This window comes from Lacerta agilis, chromosome 9, assembly GCF_009819535.1.
Source record: "Lacerta agilis isolate rLacAgi1 chromosome 9, rLacAgi1.pri, whole genome shotgun sequence".
Lineage (NCBI taxonomy): Eukaryota > Metazoa > Chordata > Lepidosauria > Squamata > Lacertidae > Lacerta > Lacerta agilis.
This window is the reverse complement of record NC_046320.1, coordinates 2,360,052-2,375,710: the sequence shown is the minus strand read 5'-3', so window position 1 is coordinate 2,375,710 and position 15,659 is coordinate 2,360,052. Positions and strand designations below refer to the sequence as shown.

General features: G+C 45.3%; 1 protein-coding gene across 1 annotated transcript in view; it reads left to right on the top strand.

The window, feature by feature from the left end:
- Positions 1-10,524: 10,524 nt before the first annotated feature.
- Positions 10,525-15,659, top strand: part of CPEB2 (cytoplasmic polyadenylation element binding protein 2) — a 69,758-nt gene continuing 64,623 nt past the window's right edge. Inside the window, 1 exon segment of the mRNA XM_033161068.1 lies at positions 10,525-11,220. Coding sequence (XP_033016959.1) covers positions 10,585-11,220 — 636 coding nt within the window. The 5' untranslated portion in view covers positions 10,525-10,584.

Sequence of the window (15,659 nt, the reverse complement as noted above, 5' to 3'; positions counted from 1 at the left end):
TAACATTAATGTCCCCATTTCATAGTGGAACAAACTAGTCAGGAGAATCAAGAAAATCATTAACTTTTCTCTTGTGCTAGACTCTTCCTAAAGCTGCCCATTTTTCCATGGACCACAACAGATTGTGCAATTTCTGGGAAATCCAGCTAATGTAACAAAATAAATCATTTACCAGGTGTATGAAAAATGTGCAAAGGTTCGATTTAGCTCTTCGAAAATGGTTTCAAAAATTTAAATATACAAATGTGACATTTTCACTTGAAAATTGTTATCTTAGATCTGGGACTTAATTTATCCCATCATGTTCATTTATCCCATTCCATAGCATTTAAATATATTTCATTTTTCTTCTATCCCCTTGTTAAGCATGTTTAATTTACTCACTCCTTTGATTATAACTATGGGTATTTGTGTGTTTGTTTGTGTGTGTGTAAGTTGCTTAGAGACCTTTGGATGGCAAGCAACTAATAAGTTTAATAAATAATAATAATAATAATAATAATAATGGGTGATGTTTATTGGTTTGTTTGTTTGTTTAAATATTTATAAACTGCACTTTCACCAAAAAAATACAGTAAGTCGGTGCACTGCAAAATAATAATAATAATAATAATGATAATACTACAATAACAGCAATAAATACTGGAAGGAAGAGAACCATGTGTGCCGCTCTGAGCACCTTGCAGAAGAGATGGCATAAAAGTGTAATAAATAATAGAAAGTGCCGCGTAAGAGGACCGTAGGCTGTGTGCACATTAGCAGCTTAAAAGACAGCAAGACCGTTTTTCCTTGCTGCATTTCAAGCTGCATTTGCAAATTGCTGTACCCACCAGAGAGCGGGCAGGGATGTCCTCAGCTGATGTGCATTGCCTGTCTGCTTTCCCCCCCACTTGCAAGGCCCCAAATCCCAATTTGTGAAGCTGTCATCTGTGCATGAGCAATGGCCTTCTCAGATGTACACACACCAGCTTAAACAGGTAAAAGGTAAAGGACCCCTGGATGGTTAAGTCCAGTCAAAGGCGATTGGGGTTGCAGCGCTCATCTCGTTTTCAGGCTGAGGGAGACGGCGTTTGTCCACAGACAGCTTTCCAGGTCATGTGACCAGCATCACTAAGCTGCTTCTGGTGCAACGGGACACCGTGACACAAACCAAAGCGCGCAGAAACGCTGTTTACCTTCCCGCTAGAGCAGTACCTATTTATCAACTTGCACTGGTGTGCTTACAAACTGCTAGGTTGGCAGGAGATGGGACAAAGCAACGGGAGCTCACCCCGTCGCGGGGATTTGAACCACCGACCTTCCAAGCAGCAACCCCATGAGGCAAACAAGGCACCATCCAGCCATAGAATCACAGAGTTGGAAGAGACCCCAAGGGCCATCCAGTCCAACCCCCTGCCAAGCAGGAAACACCATCAAAGCATTCCTGACAGATGGCTGTCAAGCCTCTGCTTAAAGACCTCCAAAGAAGGAGACTCCACCACACTCCTTGGTAGCAAATTCCACTGCCGAACAGCTCTCACTGTCAGGAAGTTCTTCCTAATGTTTAGGTGGAATCTTCTTTCTTGTAGTTTGAATCCATTGCCCCGGGTCCGCTTCTCTTGAGCAACAGAAAACAACCTTTCTCCCTCCTCTATATGACATCCTTTGATATATTTGAACATGGCTATCATATCACCCCTTAAGCTTCTCTTCTCCAGGCTAAACATACCCAGCTCCCTAAGCCGTTCCTCATAAGGCATCGTTTCCAGACCTTTGACCATTTTGGTTGCCCTCCTCTGGACACCTTCCAACTTGTCAGTATCCTTCTTGAACTGTGGTGTCCAGAACTGGACACAGTATTCCAGGTGAGGTCTGACCAGAGCAGAATACAGTGGTACTATTACTTCCCTTCATCTAGATGCTATACTCCTATTGATGCAGCCCAGAATTGCATTGGCTTTTTTAGCTGCTGCATCACACTGTTGACTCATGTCAAGTTTGTGGTCTACCAAGACTCCTAGATCCTTTTCACATGTACTGCTCTCAAGCCAGGTGTCACCCATCCTGTATTTGTGCCTTTCATTGTTTTATTTTTTTGCCCAAGTGTATTACTTTACATTTCTCCCTGTTAAAATTCATCTTGTTTGCTTTGGACATCCCTGCCTGCTCTCTGGTGTCTTAGGGACTGCATTCTGGATTTGTGTAGAGTTTACTAGGCAGCAGAGGTTTAGGACCATAGTTTTCCTTCTCCTAGATGGGCTACCTTCCCAGCTTGACAAGACCCATCTGCCCCTCACTTCCCTCTACAGCACATGCAGAAACTGCCTTCTTGACTGTTGGACCCACTGTTGGTCTTGCCCGCTTATTCCAGTGTTTTTCAACCTTTTTTGGGCAAAGGCACACTTGTTTCATGAAAAAAATCACGAGGCACACCACCATTAGAAAATGTTTAAAAAATTAACTCTGTGCCTATATTGACTATATATAAAGTAATTCTCTTGAATTTTTCAATTTTTCCCACGGCACACCAGGCAACATCTCGCGGCACACTAGTGTGCCGTGGAACAGTGGTTGAAAAACACTGGCTTAGTCTGCCAGAGCCTGCAGGGGAAGTTCCAAACTCATTGAGAGTTTGAGACCCATTGGCTACCCTCTCCTGGTTTTGCCAGCCAACATGATGACAGCTTCTAGCAGCCACAAATGAAAGCTGAGTGCAGGGCCAGGGGCGTACGAAGGGGGGTGCGGTGGGGGCGGTTTGCCCCATGTTCCATCCCAGAGGGGGTTGACAAAATCCCCCCTGGACGGATTGCGCTGCTGTGCTGCGATTGGGTCCCCGCCCGGAGGATTGCGCCGCCTCGCCACAATTGCCCACCCCTGGAGGATCGCACCATGATCGGACCGCCACCGGGAGGATCACGCCACCTTGCCGCAATCGCTCCTGCTCCCTCCCCAAGGATTTCGCCACCGCGCTGATCACACCGCCGCGCTGATCACCCCATGGGCGGATCACCCCATGGGTGGGTCACCTCGCCCCACCACTCTGGGTGCAGGAGCGGCCAGCTCTGCCACTGTGCAGGGTACCCCCCACCAGAGGTACTGCCCCTCCCCACACATAATTTTAAAGAGCTCATATGCCAATTACGCAAAACTTTGAAATGACTTTCCCTCAGAGTTGTTGAGTTGTTTTTTTTAAAAAAAACTTGTTCAAAAAAAGTGCTCTCCACATATAATATATTTGAATAAGAAATAAAGGAAGGATTATTTGTTTCTCTCTTTTACTTCTCACCCCTGGGCAATCTACCATAGTCTAAAAGACAAGGTCTCGTGACTGGCAGCTGGCTGGTTCCTTATTATCCGAGTCTGCATCCAGTCTGGCTAATTACAGCCTATGATTACCAATCACTGAACATCGCTGTCACCTGCCGTAGCTTGACAGGACAGTACCATCTGTGCCCCATGGCCGCAGTATGGCAAGCAGGCAAGAGGTCACAAAGGGGGCAAAGAATCCTTGGTGGGTGGTAAATGTGTTACGGACATGACAGCCGAGTGTCGTTGAAGCATACGTATTGAAAAATATGTATTCACAGCTGAAGATGCTCTCCTGAGAAAGAAGTTGCCTCTGCAGCATGGCTTAACTTGACAGGGATCACTCAATATTCCTCAACAAAATGCAGTTCAGGCATAACTCTCTTTTCCCACAAAGGTGAGCACCTGCACACAAATCTTAAACCGTAAGTTATGGTTCTTAAAAAGAAAGCTTTTTTGTGCTTGGTAATAAAGATGCAATGTATCACAGTGTTCCTTGCTCATTTTTTGGTTACTGAGAGAAGGGTGTGTATGTAAAACATCCCTAAATCTTGGCCCGTGAACACATAGCTTGGATAACAAGGGGTGTGGCATGGGGCCACATCACTCTCACTTCACGCCTGGAGAACCTCTTGAGGTCGCAAGAGGGACTTTGGTGATGGGAAACCTGGTGACACAAACCGTTTGGCCGAATAACACAGGTAAGCAAAAGTGTGTGTCAAGGGAGGGAGTTCACGCCTTCCTGCAGGAGTGGGTAACTGGAGGGCTACAAATATGGGGAAACAGGGTGCCAGCTAAATAATAATTCCTCCCTCAACAGGTAGCAGCATCGTCTCCTATACAGTGTAGAGCAAGGGTAGTCAACCATTTTATACCTACCACCCACTAATGCATCTTTCTTGAGAGCCAGTGTGGTGTAGTGGTTAAGAGTGGTGGACTCGTAATCTGGTGAACTGGGTTTGCGTCTCCGCTCTTCCACATGCAGCTGCTGGGTGACCTTGGGCTAGTCACACTTCTCTGAAGTCTCTCAGCCCCACTCACCTCACAGAGTGTTTGTTGTGGAGGAGGAAGGGAAAGGAGAATGTTAGCCGCTTTGAGACTCCTTCGGGTAGTGAAAAGCAGGATATCAAATCCAAACTACTACTACTACTACTACTACTACTACTACTACTACTACTCTTCTTCTTCTTCTTCTTCTTCTTCTTGGTAAAATTTCCTTACCACCCACCAGTGCTTGATGGAAGGAGGATTCAGTTTGTGCCATAGAAGGCCCTACCGCCCACCTAGACTCCTGAAACGCCCACTAGTGGGCAGTAGGGACCAGGTTGACAACCCCTGGGTAGAGGAAGAGCTTTGTTTGCCATGAAACCCTGCATGCAAAAAAGCTCGTGACATGCACGAACCAGGGAGGACAATGGGGCATACAACCACCTTTGTGAGTAAACACAAAGTTTCTGCTCTCCAGCTATTGCTACTGTTGGACAAATACTTGTGACCCCTTTGGTCTTACACAATCAGATCCTTGGCACATAAAGTATGTTTTGTTCGAACACCCAAATCCAGCCTCCAACCCCCAAAATGTAAGTCATTTTTGTTATTATTGACTTATGAAACACGGGTTATTTTAACAATGGTTTGCTGTTGCATCCAAATCCCTAGCAGTCTTGCTTCACCATTATTTGTTTGACCACTCCACCTCAGTATTTACTAAGTTACAGATGCACAAAGAGCAACGGGGGGCAGGGGGGACGACTTGGTTTATCGAACAACCGTGGTTAAAACAAGCCATGGCTTAATGTCATGTGCTGCTATTATTAGAATGAGAGGTATTTCAGAAAGAGCTTTGCTGTGAGACTAACCAGCAAAATAACTTGTGATGCATCAGGTAAAATGCCTTCCAACATCCAAGAATGGTATCAGAGCTGGTGAAAGGGAAAGGTGGCTTGAAAAGGTTCATTTTTGCAAGCACAAATAGGACTACATGCAAATATGGACAACCAAGCTCATGTACCTTTATCCGCTATGTCCAAGAGGCAAGCAGATAGCTTGTGCAAATTTCCCACTGGTACACTTTCTTCGTACCAGGTTTAAGACCTTAAAATCCATTTTAAAAGCATAAATCAGTTTTACTTGTGCACTGCCATCATATTTTGTAAATAACTATTTGGTATGACCTGAGAAAGTCTTGAGGAACACAATTTTCATATAAATTGGCCAGGGCTGGAGGAATACGTCTGACAGCTATATGAAGGAGCATGCAGTGAAGGAATCCTAATTTATCTGCAGTACAGCAAAATGAGGGAAATGTGGTTTATGTACTAAACTGCTAGATCATTCAAAGTGCTGCTGCATATTAGCTTGCCAGAAAAAAACACATTGGTTTTTATGACAGAGAAGTCTTGATTCTTTCCCCCATTTTAAATTACTGTATATATTAAGAGACCATTGCTATAGTCTTCTGGTTTCTCCCATCCTATTCCTTCAGAGATCAGAACTGGCCAGCGACTTCTAAATGAAATAGTAGCTGCTTGCACTGCTTCTTCTTTTGTCAAGTTGGCATTGAGAAAGGCAAATTTGAGGGAGATGAGAGAGGGAGAATGGAACAAACAGCGACTTGGGCACCATCTTTAAGATCCTCAAGGTTCTCTCAAGATGGATTAAAAGGAGATAATTGCAAAACCATTGAAATCTGAAAGGGCTAACTGAACAGCTAATGGGACAGATAAGAGCAGCTCATAGCTCCAACCATTGGCACTTTTGCATTTCAGGTCATGCCCTGGAAGAGAAAGGGATTTTAGAAGCACATGGAACAGGAAGTACAATCTAACTATACTTCCTGCTGTTGAAACCTTGAACTTTTTTTTTTTTGCTAGTCGCTGGAGATTGTGTTCGGCGATTGATCTGTTTTTCAATTTGCTGCGTCAGTAGTTGTTTCTGATTGGGCATAACAGCGTTCGTTTTTTTAACCCTTATTGTGCTGTGTGTGTGTTTTTTGGCGCTTTGGCAGACGATGATGTCGGCGCTGCATGTTAATTCCAGCGAAGGTATTATTTGTCATTTATTTCTGTTCTCTCCCCCCCAAAAAAGCTCAGCAGCTTTGGGGCGCCCCCCACAAAAAGCAAAGCAACTTTTGTGCGATCCCCCCAAAAACTTTGGTCGGCAGCTCCCCCAAAAAAGCTCAACAAGTTTGGGCACTTTGTGATAAATAAGTGGGTTTTGGTTTACAGTTTGGGCACTTGGTCTCTAAAAGGTTCGCCACCACTGCCTTAAAGTAACAAAGTGGAAACGTTTTGGCCGGCTTCGTCATTTTTTCAGAGCAGTTGTTAGACAAGAGTGGGAGAAAGCCTGTCATGCTGATAATTATCCTCAAAACTATTTTTTATGCTTTCTAATTGACAATTGCACATTTTCATGCATGTGTTAGTATGCTGGGATACCGGGCAGGATGAGGCCAGCGAGAGCACTTCTATGTGTGATATGTACAGGGGCTGCTGCCCTTCCCTTGTCTCCTGCAAAGCTGGTGAGGGCAGAGGCACATAGCAGTGGTGGGTAGGCTCACACCCCAGCCCAAACTGACCACACTGGGATCTTGCAAAACCAGTGTTTCAGATGCTCAACCTTGGGCAGATAAATGTACTGTATTTTTCTGTGTATAAGACGAGCTTTTTTGACCCAAAAATGAGGTTCAAAATTTAGGCTTGTCTTACACACGGGTAGTGCTGTGTGTGTGTGCACGCAAATGGTTTTTTGGCTAAACCTGAGATTGTAAGGGGCCCAGAAACCACCCATCAGCTCCCCGATCGCTGCCAGCAGCCACCAATCACGCTCCCGCTTGCTGTGACAAGGGCAGCTGTCTATTGGCTGCCGCAGCAGCAAGCAGGAGGGCTAATGGCGGCAATCAGGCAGCTGATTGGAACGAAGTGCAAGCCCGAAATTTTTAGCGGCAATTGTTTGTAAGCGACCCAAGCGGTTGTGTGCTGCGTTCTGGCGGGTGAGCAATTTTCAGCATTCCCCTCAAATAATCCTCCCCAAAAGCTCAATCCCCCCTATTTTCTAATTTTTGAGGCCCCCTAAATAGGGGGCGTCTTATAGACGGAAAAATACGGTATGTTTGTATGGAACGTGCTGAAGCTTTCCAACCAGTCTCACTAACGTAAAACTGTTACTTCCAGGAGAGACTCCTCCACTTGATACAGAATGGTTGCATGAGAAAGGGCTGGAGCTGATACCAAGGGCCTTCTTGGTGGTGGCCTGCTCCGAGACTAAGGAAAAAAAAAAGGTAATTCAAGACCAATGGAATTGTTTTAATGAATATTTGAGTAAACAAGGATCTAGAGAAAGGTTTTGGTTATGTTTAGAATAGCAATTAAGTGGATTTACGGTAACTTTGATGTTTAAGGGAAGAATGGCAAAAATGTCCAGATAGTGTAGGTAGTGAAATGCAGCAATGGAAGTTGATTATTGTAACTTTAACAATAATTTACTTTTCTTTTTCTTTCTCTTTTCTTTCTTTCTTTCTTTCTTTCTTTGGCTTCCTACTTTTTTCTTTCTCTGTAATTTCCTCTTTCCTTCTTTTCTTTTATTGTTTGTAATGTAAATTGTTTCTTTTATTGTATGTAATGTGTATTTGTAAAACTTGTAAAAATTTGTAAACCATTTGGAAATAAAATAAAGATTTTATATTTTAAAAAAAAGGAGCTCCCTCTCTGGAGAAACTAGACTGCCTCCCTCCTTGCCGTCCTTCCACCAGCAAGTGAAGGACTTTCTGATTCCAACAGGCTTTTGGGAACTGAATTACAGTACTTTCAATGACATGTTGCTTTTATTATTTTATTTATTATTGTAATTATTTGTATGGTTTTAATAGTGTGTGTGTGTGTGTTCTATCAACCAATGTTTCTTATAGTTTTATTTCATTTCTTTCTATATTTTTAGCCTTTTATTTTTTTAATTTGTACCCCACCATCTCACTGGGTTGCCCCAGCCATTCTGCGCTGCTTCCAGCACATATAAACACACAATAAACCATTAGGAGCAGGAACCTGCATCTTGCCAGCCAGCAGCTAAGTTCCCACCACTGTTTCTGCTCCCCCACTGTCTGGGCTTCACTTTATAAATGGTGTATTTATTTGTCAATCATAAAACGTGACTTTTGCTGTATTGTGATGTTTAGCTTATATTTGCCTTGTTAACACTGTTCTTTAGCTTGGAAATGTTTGTTTCACTGATGATGCGTTAATTATCTTATATGATCTATGCTGCATTTGTGATGTTCTGTTGTGTTCTACCATGTTGTCGTTATTTGTCAGCCCCTTTGAGATTCATTTCAATGAAAAGAGGCATAGAAATATACTGAACCAAAACCAAATCAAGCCACTTTCCGCAGCTTGTGAAAAGCGAGTGATGACGTTGCAAAGCGAATGGTGGGCGGGAACGAGTCCAACGCGAACAAGGCGTTGGGGTGACGTCAGGCTTCCTTGGGAGAGCCGATTGCGCAGCGCTTCCTGGGGGAGATAGGGAGAGAGGACGGGGCGGAGACGCTGTTTCTCAACGTAGCCAAGTAAAACACCCAAATTTGCTTTCCACCGTGTCAGCCAACGTATCCCGCCGACCGCGTTAATAAATGTTTTGTAAAAGAAAAGCCACCCGAATGAAATGTCGCGCGTTGGTCTCGTCCGGTTTCCACACAGCGCCGAATAACCGACGTCGAAGACGCAACGGAGAGACACGAGCCGACGGCGCATGAATAATTAAAAAGGAGGCGGGGCCTCACGGAGCGTCGGGGACGTTGACAGACTTGCGAGGGGCGGGATTGTGATGCGTGACGGCCGTGACGGCAGTTCCGGGTTCTTATGCGGCCGGCTGCGGCGGGGCTGGGGCGCTGCTCAGGCGGGGCTGACAGACCGGCTGCGGAAGAAACGAAACGCGGGGATACTGTATTGTGCAGGGAAGAGGCAGCCGTCCTTTTTTTGGAGGGGAGGGGGTTTGTCTTCCCATTCCTTTCTTTATGCGCAGGCCGTTTTTAGGGCCAGGATAGTAGAACATGGAGGGGCTTTGACAGGAGCTGCTAAAGCATGAGATAGAAGGCGGCGAGGATTGCTTCAATTTTTATGCAGATAAATAAGATCGATAGGTAGGCAGATATATGTATTTATGTACACACCGAGCGAAAGAAATCTCTGGTTTCGGAAGGATTTTTCCCCCCAATGATTTTTTCAATGACTTCTTTAAAGCGGGGACTATTTTTCAGCACAGGGGGATTTTTTCCCAGTACTTTAGTAACGTGAGGAATCCATTCAATAGAGTTGGACACCAGTCAAAAACAGGGCTGCTTCTATATATACATATACTGAATCTTTCTTTTTTTAAAAAAAAATAACTTTGACTATTTCTATTCCGTGAAGGGCGGAGGTTGTTCTCCCCCCCTTTTTTGTCCAGGACAGGTTTTTGTTAGTTAAAACCCTCCCCCCACCTCTCTCCACCCCCTGCCCCCCCAAGAACCCAAATACATGATTTTGCAGCCGAAGACTCTTTTAGCAACGAGCAGGGAAGGTCGGGTTTCGCCATCGCTGGGTACTTTGGGGGCGAAGCAAGCCAGGAAGGAAGATTGACTCCCCGCCCCCCAACAAACAAAATAAAAACTGGGCAGCAGCGAGGAGGGGGAGAAAAGAAGAAGGGCAGCCTTTGCATTGACTGAAAGATCCGGACTCTGCAGAGAGGGAGAAAAAGGAAAGCGCCGAGCCAGCAGCAGCGTTTCGGCGGAGGGAGGAGGCGTCGCCCCCGGTCGGCAGGCAGCTTCCCCTTGTCCTTCTCGCCGCTCCGGACGCCGCTTCCCCGAGAAGCCGAAGCAGCTTGCCAGGGGAGGGCGAGTGCCGCTCGTGGGGCTGACCGCGGGGAAAGGCGAGGCTGGAGCGCCGGGCGAAGCGGGCGGCGCCGGCGGCCCCCACCCACCGCTCTCTTCTTCTTCTCTCCGCCCCGGCCGGCTTTAAACCCCGACCCGGACGAGGGAGTCGCCTGCTGCGTGCCAACCAGCGGCGGCCTCCCGCCTCTCCCTCAGCGGCGGCGGCGCCTCGCGAGCTGAGCCGCCCCAAAGGCTCGCTTCGCCCGCGCCGCCCTTTCTCCTCACAGCGCAGCAGCCCAAGAGCCGCCGCCGCCGCCGCTACCGAGGGCGGACCCACGGCGTCCCCCGGCTCGCTCGGTCGGCCGACCCCGATGTGGCGCCCGGCGGCGACGCCGACGTCGGCTGCCAGGTGGTGGTGAAGCGGCGTCGTCGCCTCCTCCCTTCTCGCCCTTCTCCCTATGGAGTCTCCCCCCAGCAGCAGCCACTTGCTGGGCAGCGCCGGGAGCCTCTTGCCCGGCGGGCTGGGCTCGGGCTTCAGCAGCCTGCAGAGCCCCGAGCTGGGCAGCCCTCACGGCGGAGGCTCCTCCTCGGCATCCGCGGCCTCCCCTCCGCCGCCGCCGCTGCCCAGCTTCGGCACGCCGTGGTCGGTGCAGACCTCTCCGCCGCCTCCTCAGCAACCGCCGCCGGGGCAGCAGCCGCCTCAGCAGCAGCAGCAGCAGCCGCCTCCTCCGGCCGCCTCAGCCGCCGCCATGGCTCCTCCGCCCAGCCCGGAGTCGTCGCCGTCTTCGGAGGGCGGCGGCAGTTTCTACGCGGCGGCGGCGGGCGGCGGGATGCCGTCGTCCCTCAACCCGGCTTTCTTCCAGAACTTCTCGCCCGTGTCGACACACGCCGCCTCGGTGGGGCCTTTCGGAAGCCCCTTCTCGGCAGCGCCGCCGCCGCCTCAGATCAGTTTACCTCAGCAGCAGCAACAGCAGCCGCAGAACCGGCGCTCGCCCGTCAGCCCTCAGCTGCAGCAGCACCACCAACACCAGGCGGCCGCGGCCGCAGCGGCAGCCGCTTTCCTGCAGCAGAGGAACTCCTACAACCACCACCAGGTGGGTGCTGCGGGAAACGGGGGGTCCTGGGTGGGTGGCGATCGATAGGCGGGTATCGAGAGAGGGAGAGCCAGCGGCGTTAATTCCACCCGTCTATCCAGCTCTGTGGTAGATATTGCCAATTACTGGCCGTTTCCCCGATTTTGCCCTTCTTTCGCTATTCGCTTTTGCGTGCCGTCCGATCGAGGCATTCGCGGTGAAGCAATTTGGACCTATCGATTGATCGATTGAATACATGATCAGGCAGGAAAACATCGTATTAACAGTCGTCCTCCCCCATTTGGAAGGCCGTAGGTTGTTTAATGGCCGGAGGGCTGGGCAAAGAGGAATTTAATTGCTTACAGAAAGCTGGTGGTGAAACAGGGTTTGTGTGTTTCTGTGTGTGTATCAAAGGAAGAGAAGTGTGTGTGTGTGTGTGTATAAAGAGGATGTCCTATGAGGGAATTTCGTAGGGTTGTTTTAGAAACACATACATATATATGTGTGTGTGTGTGTGTGTTATTTTTGCTCTAAAAATTGTTTTTGCTGAAAACAGAAAGGAATGAAGAAAAACAACTCTCATTTCGAATGCATGAAAATTGACCAAGGAAATAAGTTGGCAAGTTCTGTTTAGGTTTAAGGCAAATGGCTTCTCAGGTTTGCACCATGTCCTATAGGGTTGCTCTCTTCCAAGAAGAGTTTGCAATGTATCCTGTGGCAGAAATCTGTTTTTGAGGAGAGGGAGGGCATGGGGGGCTGAGGGGCTAAAGAGAACAGTGAAGTGAGTTCACCTGGGTAGGCTGTGTGTGCGCACAGTGCGCACATGCGAGAGAGAGAGAGAGAGAGAGAGATTTTTAAAGACACAAATACACATGTTGAAGTGTCAAAGCAGTGTCAAGCCACCAGCTGGCTAGTGGAACATGGTGGGGGCCCCAAGGTGCCTTCCTTGGGAGAGATGAGTTTTTCTAGGGGCTGGGAGTAGACAAGATGTACCACACCTGACCTCCCAGTCCAATGTGCTCACAAGGGAACACTTGTGACCATGTATATGGCTTTTCCTAGTGCAAAGGTTACCTCAGTGTCGGGGCAAGGGGGAATAAATATGTGCAGTGATCTTTAGGATGATTTCACAAGCCACAGAATTCCAGTGTGAAAAATAAGTCACAAAAAATAAAGATAAAATGAATCCTGTGTGTAGGCCAGTTGTGTATGGATAATCTTTTATGTTTGCTTTTTTTGCACAGTATGTGTGCATTGGGCAATCAAGCACTGAGGTGTGATTGTCATATATGGCGTTCTGTATTGGACTTACATTGTGCAATACATGAAAGTGCTTTCCTTGTTGGAATTCAGTAATATGTGAAGAAGTCCTAGGAAGACAAAGGAGACCTTTAACTCCCACATCTTTTTCTTAGTTTCTGTTACAGAAATTCATAATAAATTACTGTACTAGCATTCAGTTGGCTGTTCTCTCTTCCCATTCCTCTTGATCAAGTCTGCAGTCTTAACCCCACTTAACTGGCAGAAAGCCCTATTGAATTCAGTAGAACTTACTTCTGAGTAAACATGGTTAGGCTTTTTCCATTAAATATTTATTCTCTGTATATATAATACGGCCTTGACATACCATGCACTTAACAATACAATCCTATACATGCTCACATTGAATTCACTTGAGGTAAGTAGATATAGGACTGCAGCCTCTCAGTGCAATTTTATGCATGTCTACTTGTAAATAAACTCATCTATGCTGAGATCTGCTGAATTTTACTGCTAGTTTTTATTGTTTACTGTATTTTGCATTGGGTTTTTCCACTGGCTTTTTACAGCTGGATATTTGTAAATGGTTTTATATTGTATTTGTACCTAACAATGAGAGCTACTTTGTGGAGTATGAGCTCAAAAAGCAGATTATCAGTTTTTTCAAACCAAATAAATAAGTTCTGTATTCAGTACAACTTACATCTGGATAAGTATGCACAGGATTTCAGTTATGAAGGGCATGGGTGTACAGGGGGGCAATCAATCAAAATCCTGGCTACGCCCATGATGAGTCTACATAACTTAGTTATGTTTAAGCAATATTCACTGGGTTGTTATACTGGCTGCCTATAGATTTTATTTGCTTTTATTCAATAGTTTTATTTTGCAGTGAATCGGCAACATCATAACTTCATAATGAACAGAACAGGGCAGTTTTGAACATCGGTTTTAGACAAGTTTATTAGTTTATAGTGACTGGTTTTTGTTTAAATGAGTTATACGTATGTGTAAACCAACAACCATAAGTGGTAGTCCAAAATCTGGTAGTCCAATCCACACACCCATAAATTGGCCTAAAGCAGCTTAAACTGAGTATCTTGATTTATCCAGGTTGTGAATAGGTCTGTACAAATTTCCGCTTACGTTTTACTTTGCAACACTGAGCTATGTGCTAAGCAGCTTGCATAAGCAGCTGTAGATGCCAAGAAAAGTTTCAGTGTGGTATTTCAGGTTGTCCCAGTCTTTTCGCATGCAGCACTTACTGCTACCTTATGGGTGGGCTGAAAACCTTTTCTCCTATTGGTTGGAAGCTTGCTTCTTTCAATGAGCTCTGCATACTCACAGTAATATAAGTAAACAGTTTCATGTTTTCTATAACAGATTAGCTTTATACTTGCTTGATCATCGGGTAGTGTGCTGCATTTTGTTTGTGCTCTAGTATTGTACATTTATGCTTAGTATTAAACATTTTCCTCCTTATCTTTTTATTGATTCATTTAAAGCTCTTTCATGTTAAAGGCCTCTTGCTTCTTCTTGGAACAAGCTGGCCTAGTAGTAGATTGCTGCTGCTCCCATTTTACAGATGGCTGAGAGAGTGGCTGCCTGGCAGGTCACAAGTGGATTGAGATCAAATGCCACCCATGATGGTGTAGAATCTTATTATGATTGTGTAACCAACCAATTGTGTTTCTGTAATAAAGAGCTACAATGGCAAAACAAAAAAGAATTATAAGTTGTATTTCATGGGGAAACTAAAATAAGATTTTTTAAAAATATCATTGATATTCACTGTTCGGTCTATTGTTGGACAAGCTAAGAATTACAGAAACAATTTCTAAGTTTTTCACAAAGCAAAAGAAGTCTCTTCTGCCTTTTGTGCTTTAAGCTTTATAAATAGTAGTACTTGGTGCGTATCAGACTAGATCCTGTTAAATCCTGTTACCTTCACTATTAGTTTTACAGTATGATGCATATTTCACCTAAAAATTGCAGCATGAGACATTCAAGACTGACCATGTCTATCTGCAATTATATAGGACTTTAGTGTCTGCTTAATTATCCTACCCAAATGGTTTATATATCTTCTTCACCAGGATGTATCACAATAGTCTTGAAAATATTTCACTTTGAAATAATTATACAAGTGTATGTAACCCAAGGTTCCTGTGAGATACTTGAGTCGCTCAGGAGGGGGTAACCTGTAGCTCTCCAGATGTTACTGGACTACAGCTCCCATCATCCTTGACGATTGGCTGTGGTGCCTGGGGCTTATGGGGATAGTAGCCCTCTAGTTGTTGTAGTACTATAAGTTGCCCCTCCCAAATTATTTTTTAATGTATGGGGTTGTTGTTTTTTAAGCCAAATGTTAAATTATTATAACAGCTATAGCTGTTCCCGTATCAGTGACATTGAAAAGCTTTTACGTCATACCACTTGACATAAAATATTGTACCAAAAGCTAAAGATGGAATTTTGAATAGTTATTCTGTGCAACATCTGTTTACCCCCGCCCACCTAGACCATCTCTCTACCTTACCTAGGGCTACTATGCTTTTATTTATTTCTTAAGTCATCAACTTCTTAGGCTTTTATTGTATTTGATGATGCATTATGGCCTAGCTTTTGCTGTTTCGTAAAAATCCCAAACCTTAAGCTTGTAAATAGCAACTCACCCAATCAGCTGTGATGAATAAGAATCTTTTCCAGGTGACTAGTCAGGAAACCTTTGAAAATTGTAAGTTATTTCTGTCACACCAACAGTCTGAAAGATAAAGAGCTGAGTACACATAAGTATTATGGACAGCTGAGCTAGCAAATATCTGTGGGACATTAAGGGTGCAGTCTTATACAGTACTTGATTACCTGGGGGCAAGCCCCATTGAACACAGTAAGACTTAATTTTGAGTTGCACTTTAAGCTTTGCATACTTCTGTAATCCTGAGAGAATCACCTCACTTATCAAAATAAATGTACAAAATAAAAGATAGTGTTATTGGGATAGGGATAAATACTGTGTGTGTGTGTATAAAACTTTCAGTGGTATGTATAAAGCAAGTGACAGAGTTTTCATTTTAATTATTTATGAATAATGTTAAAGATACAGAGCAGTGAGACTCCGGACTGCAAGTTCAACCAAGCACTCAAGTTGAGGAATCACAAATATTTCCTAATTTGTGAGAGAACAGAGCTGATCATGT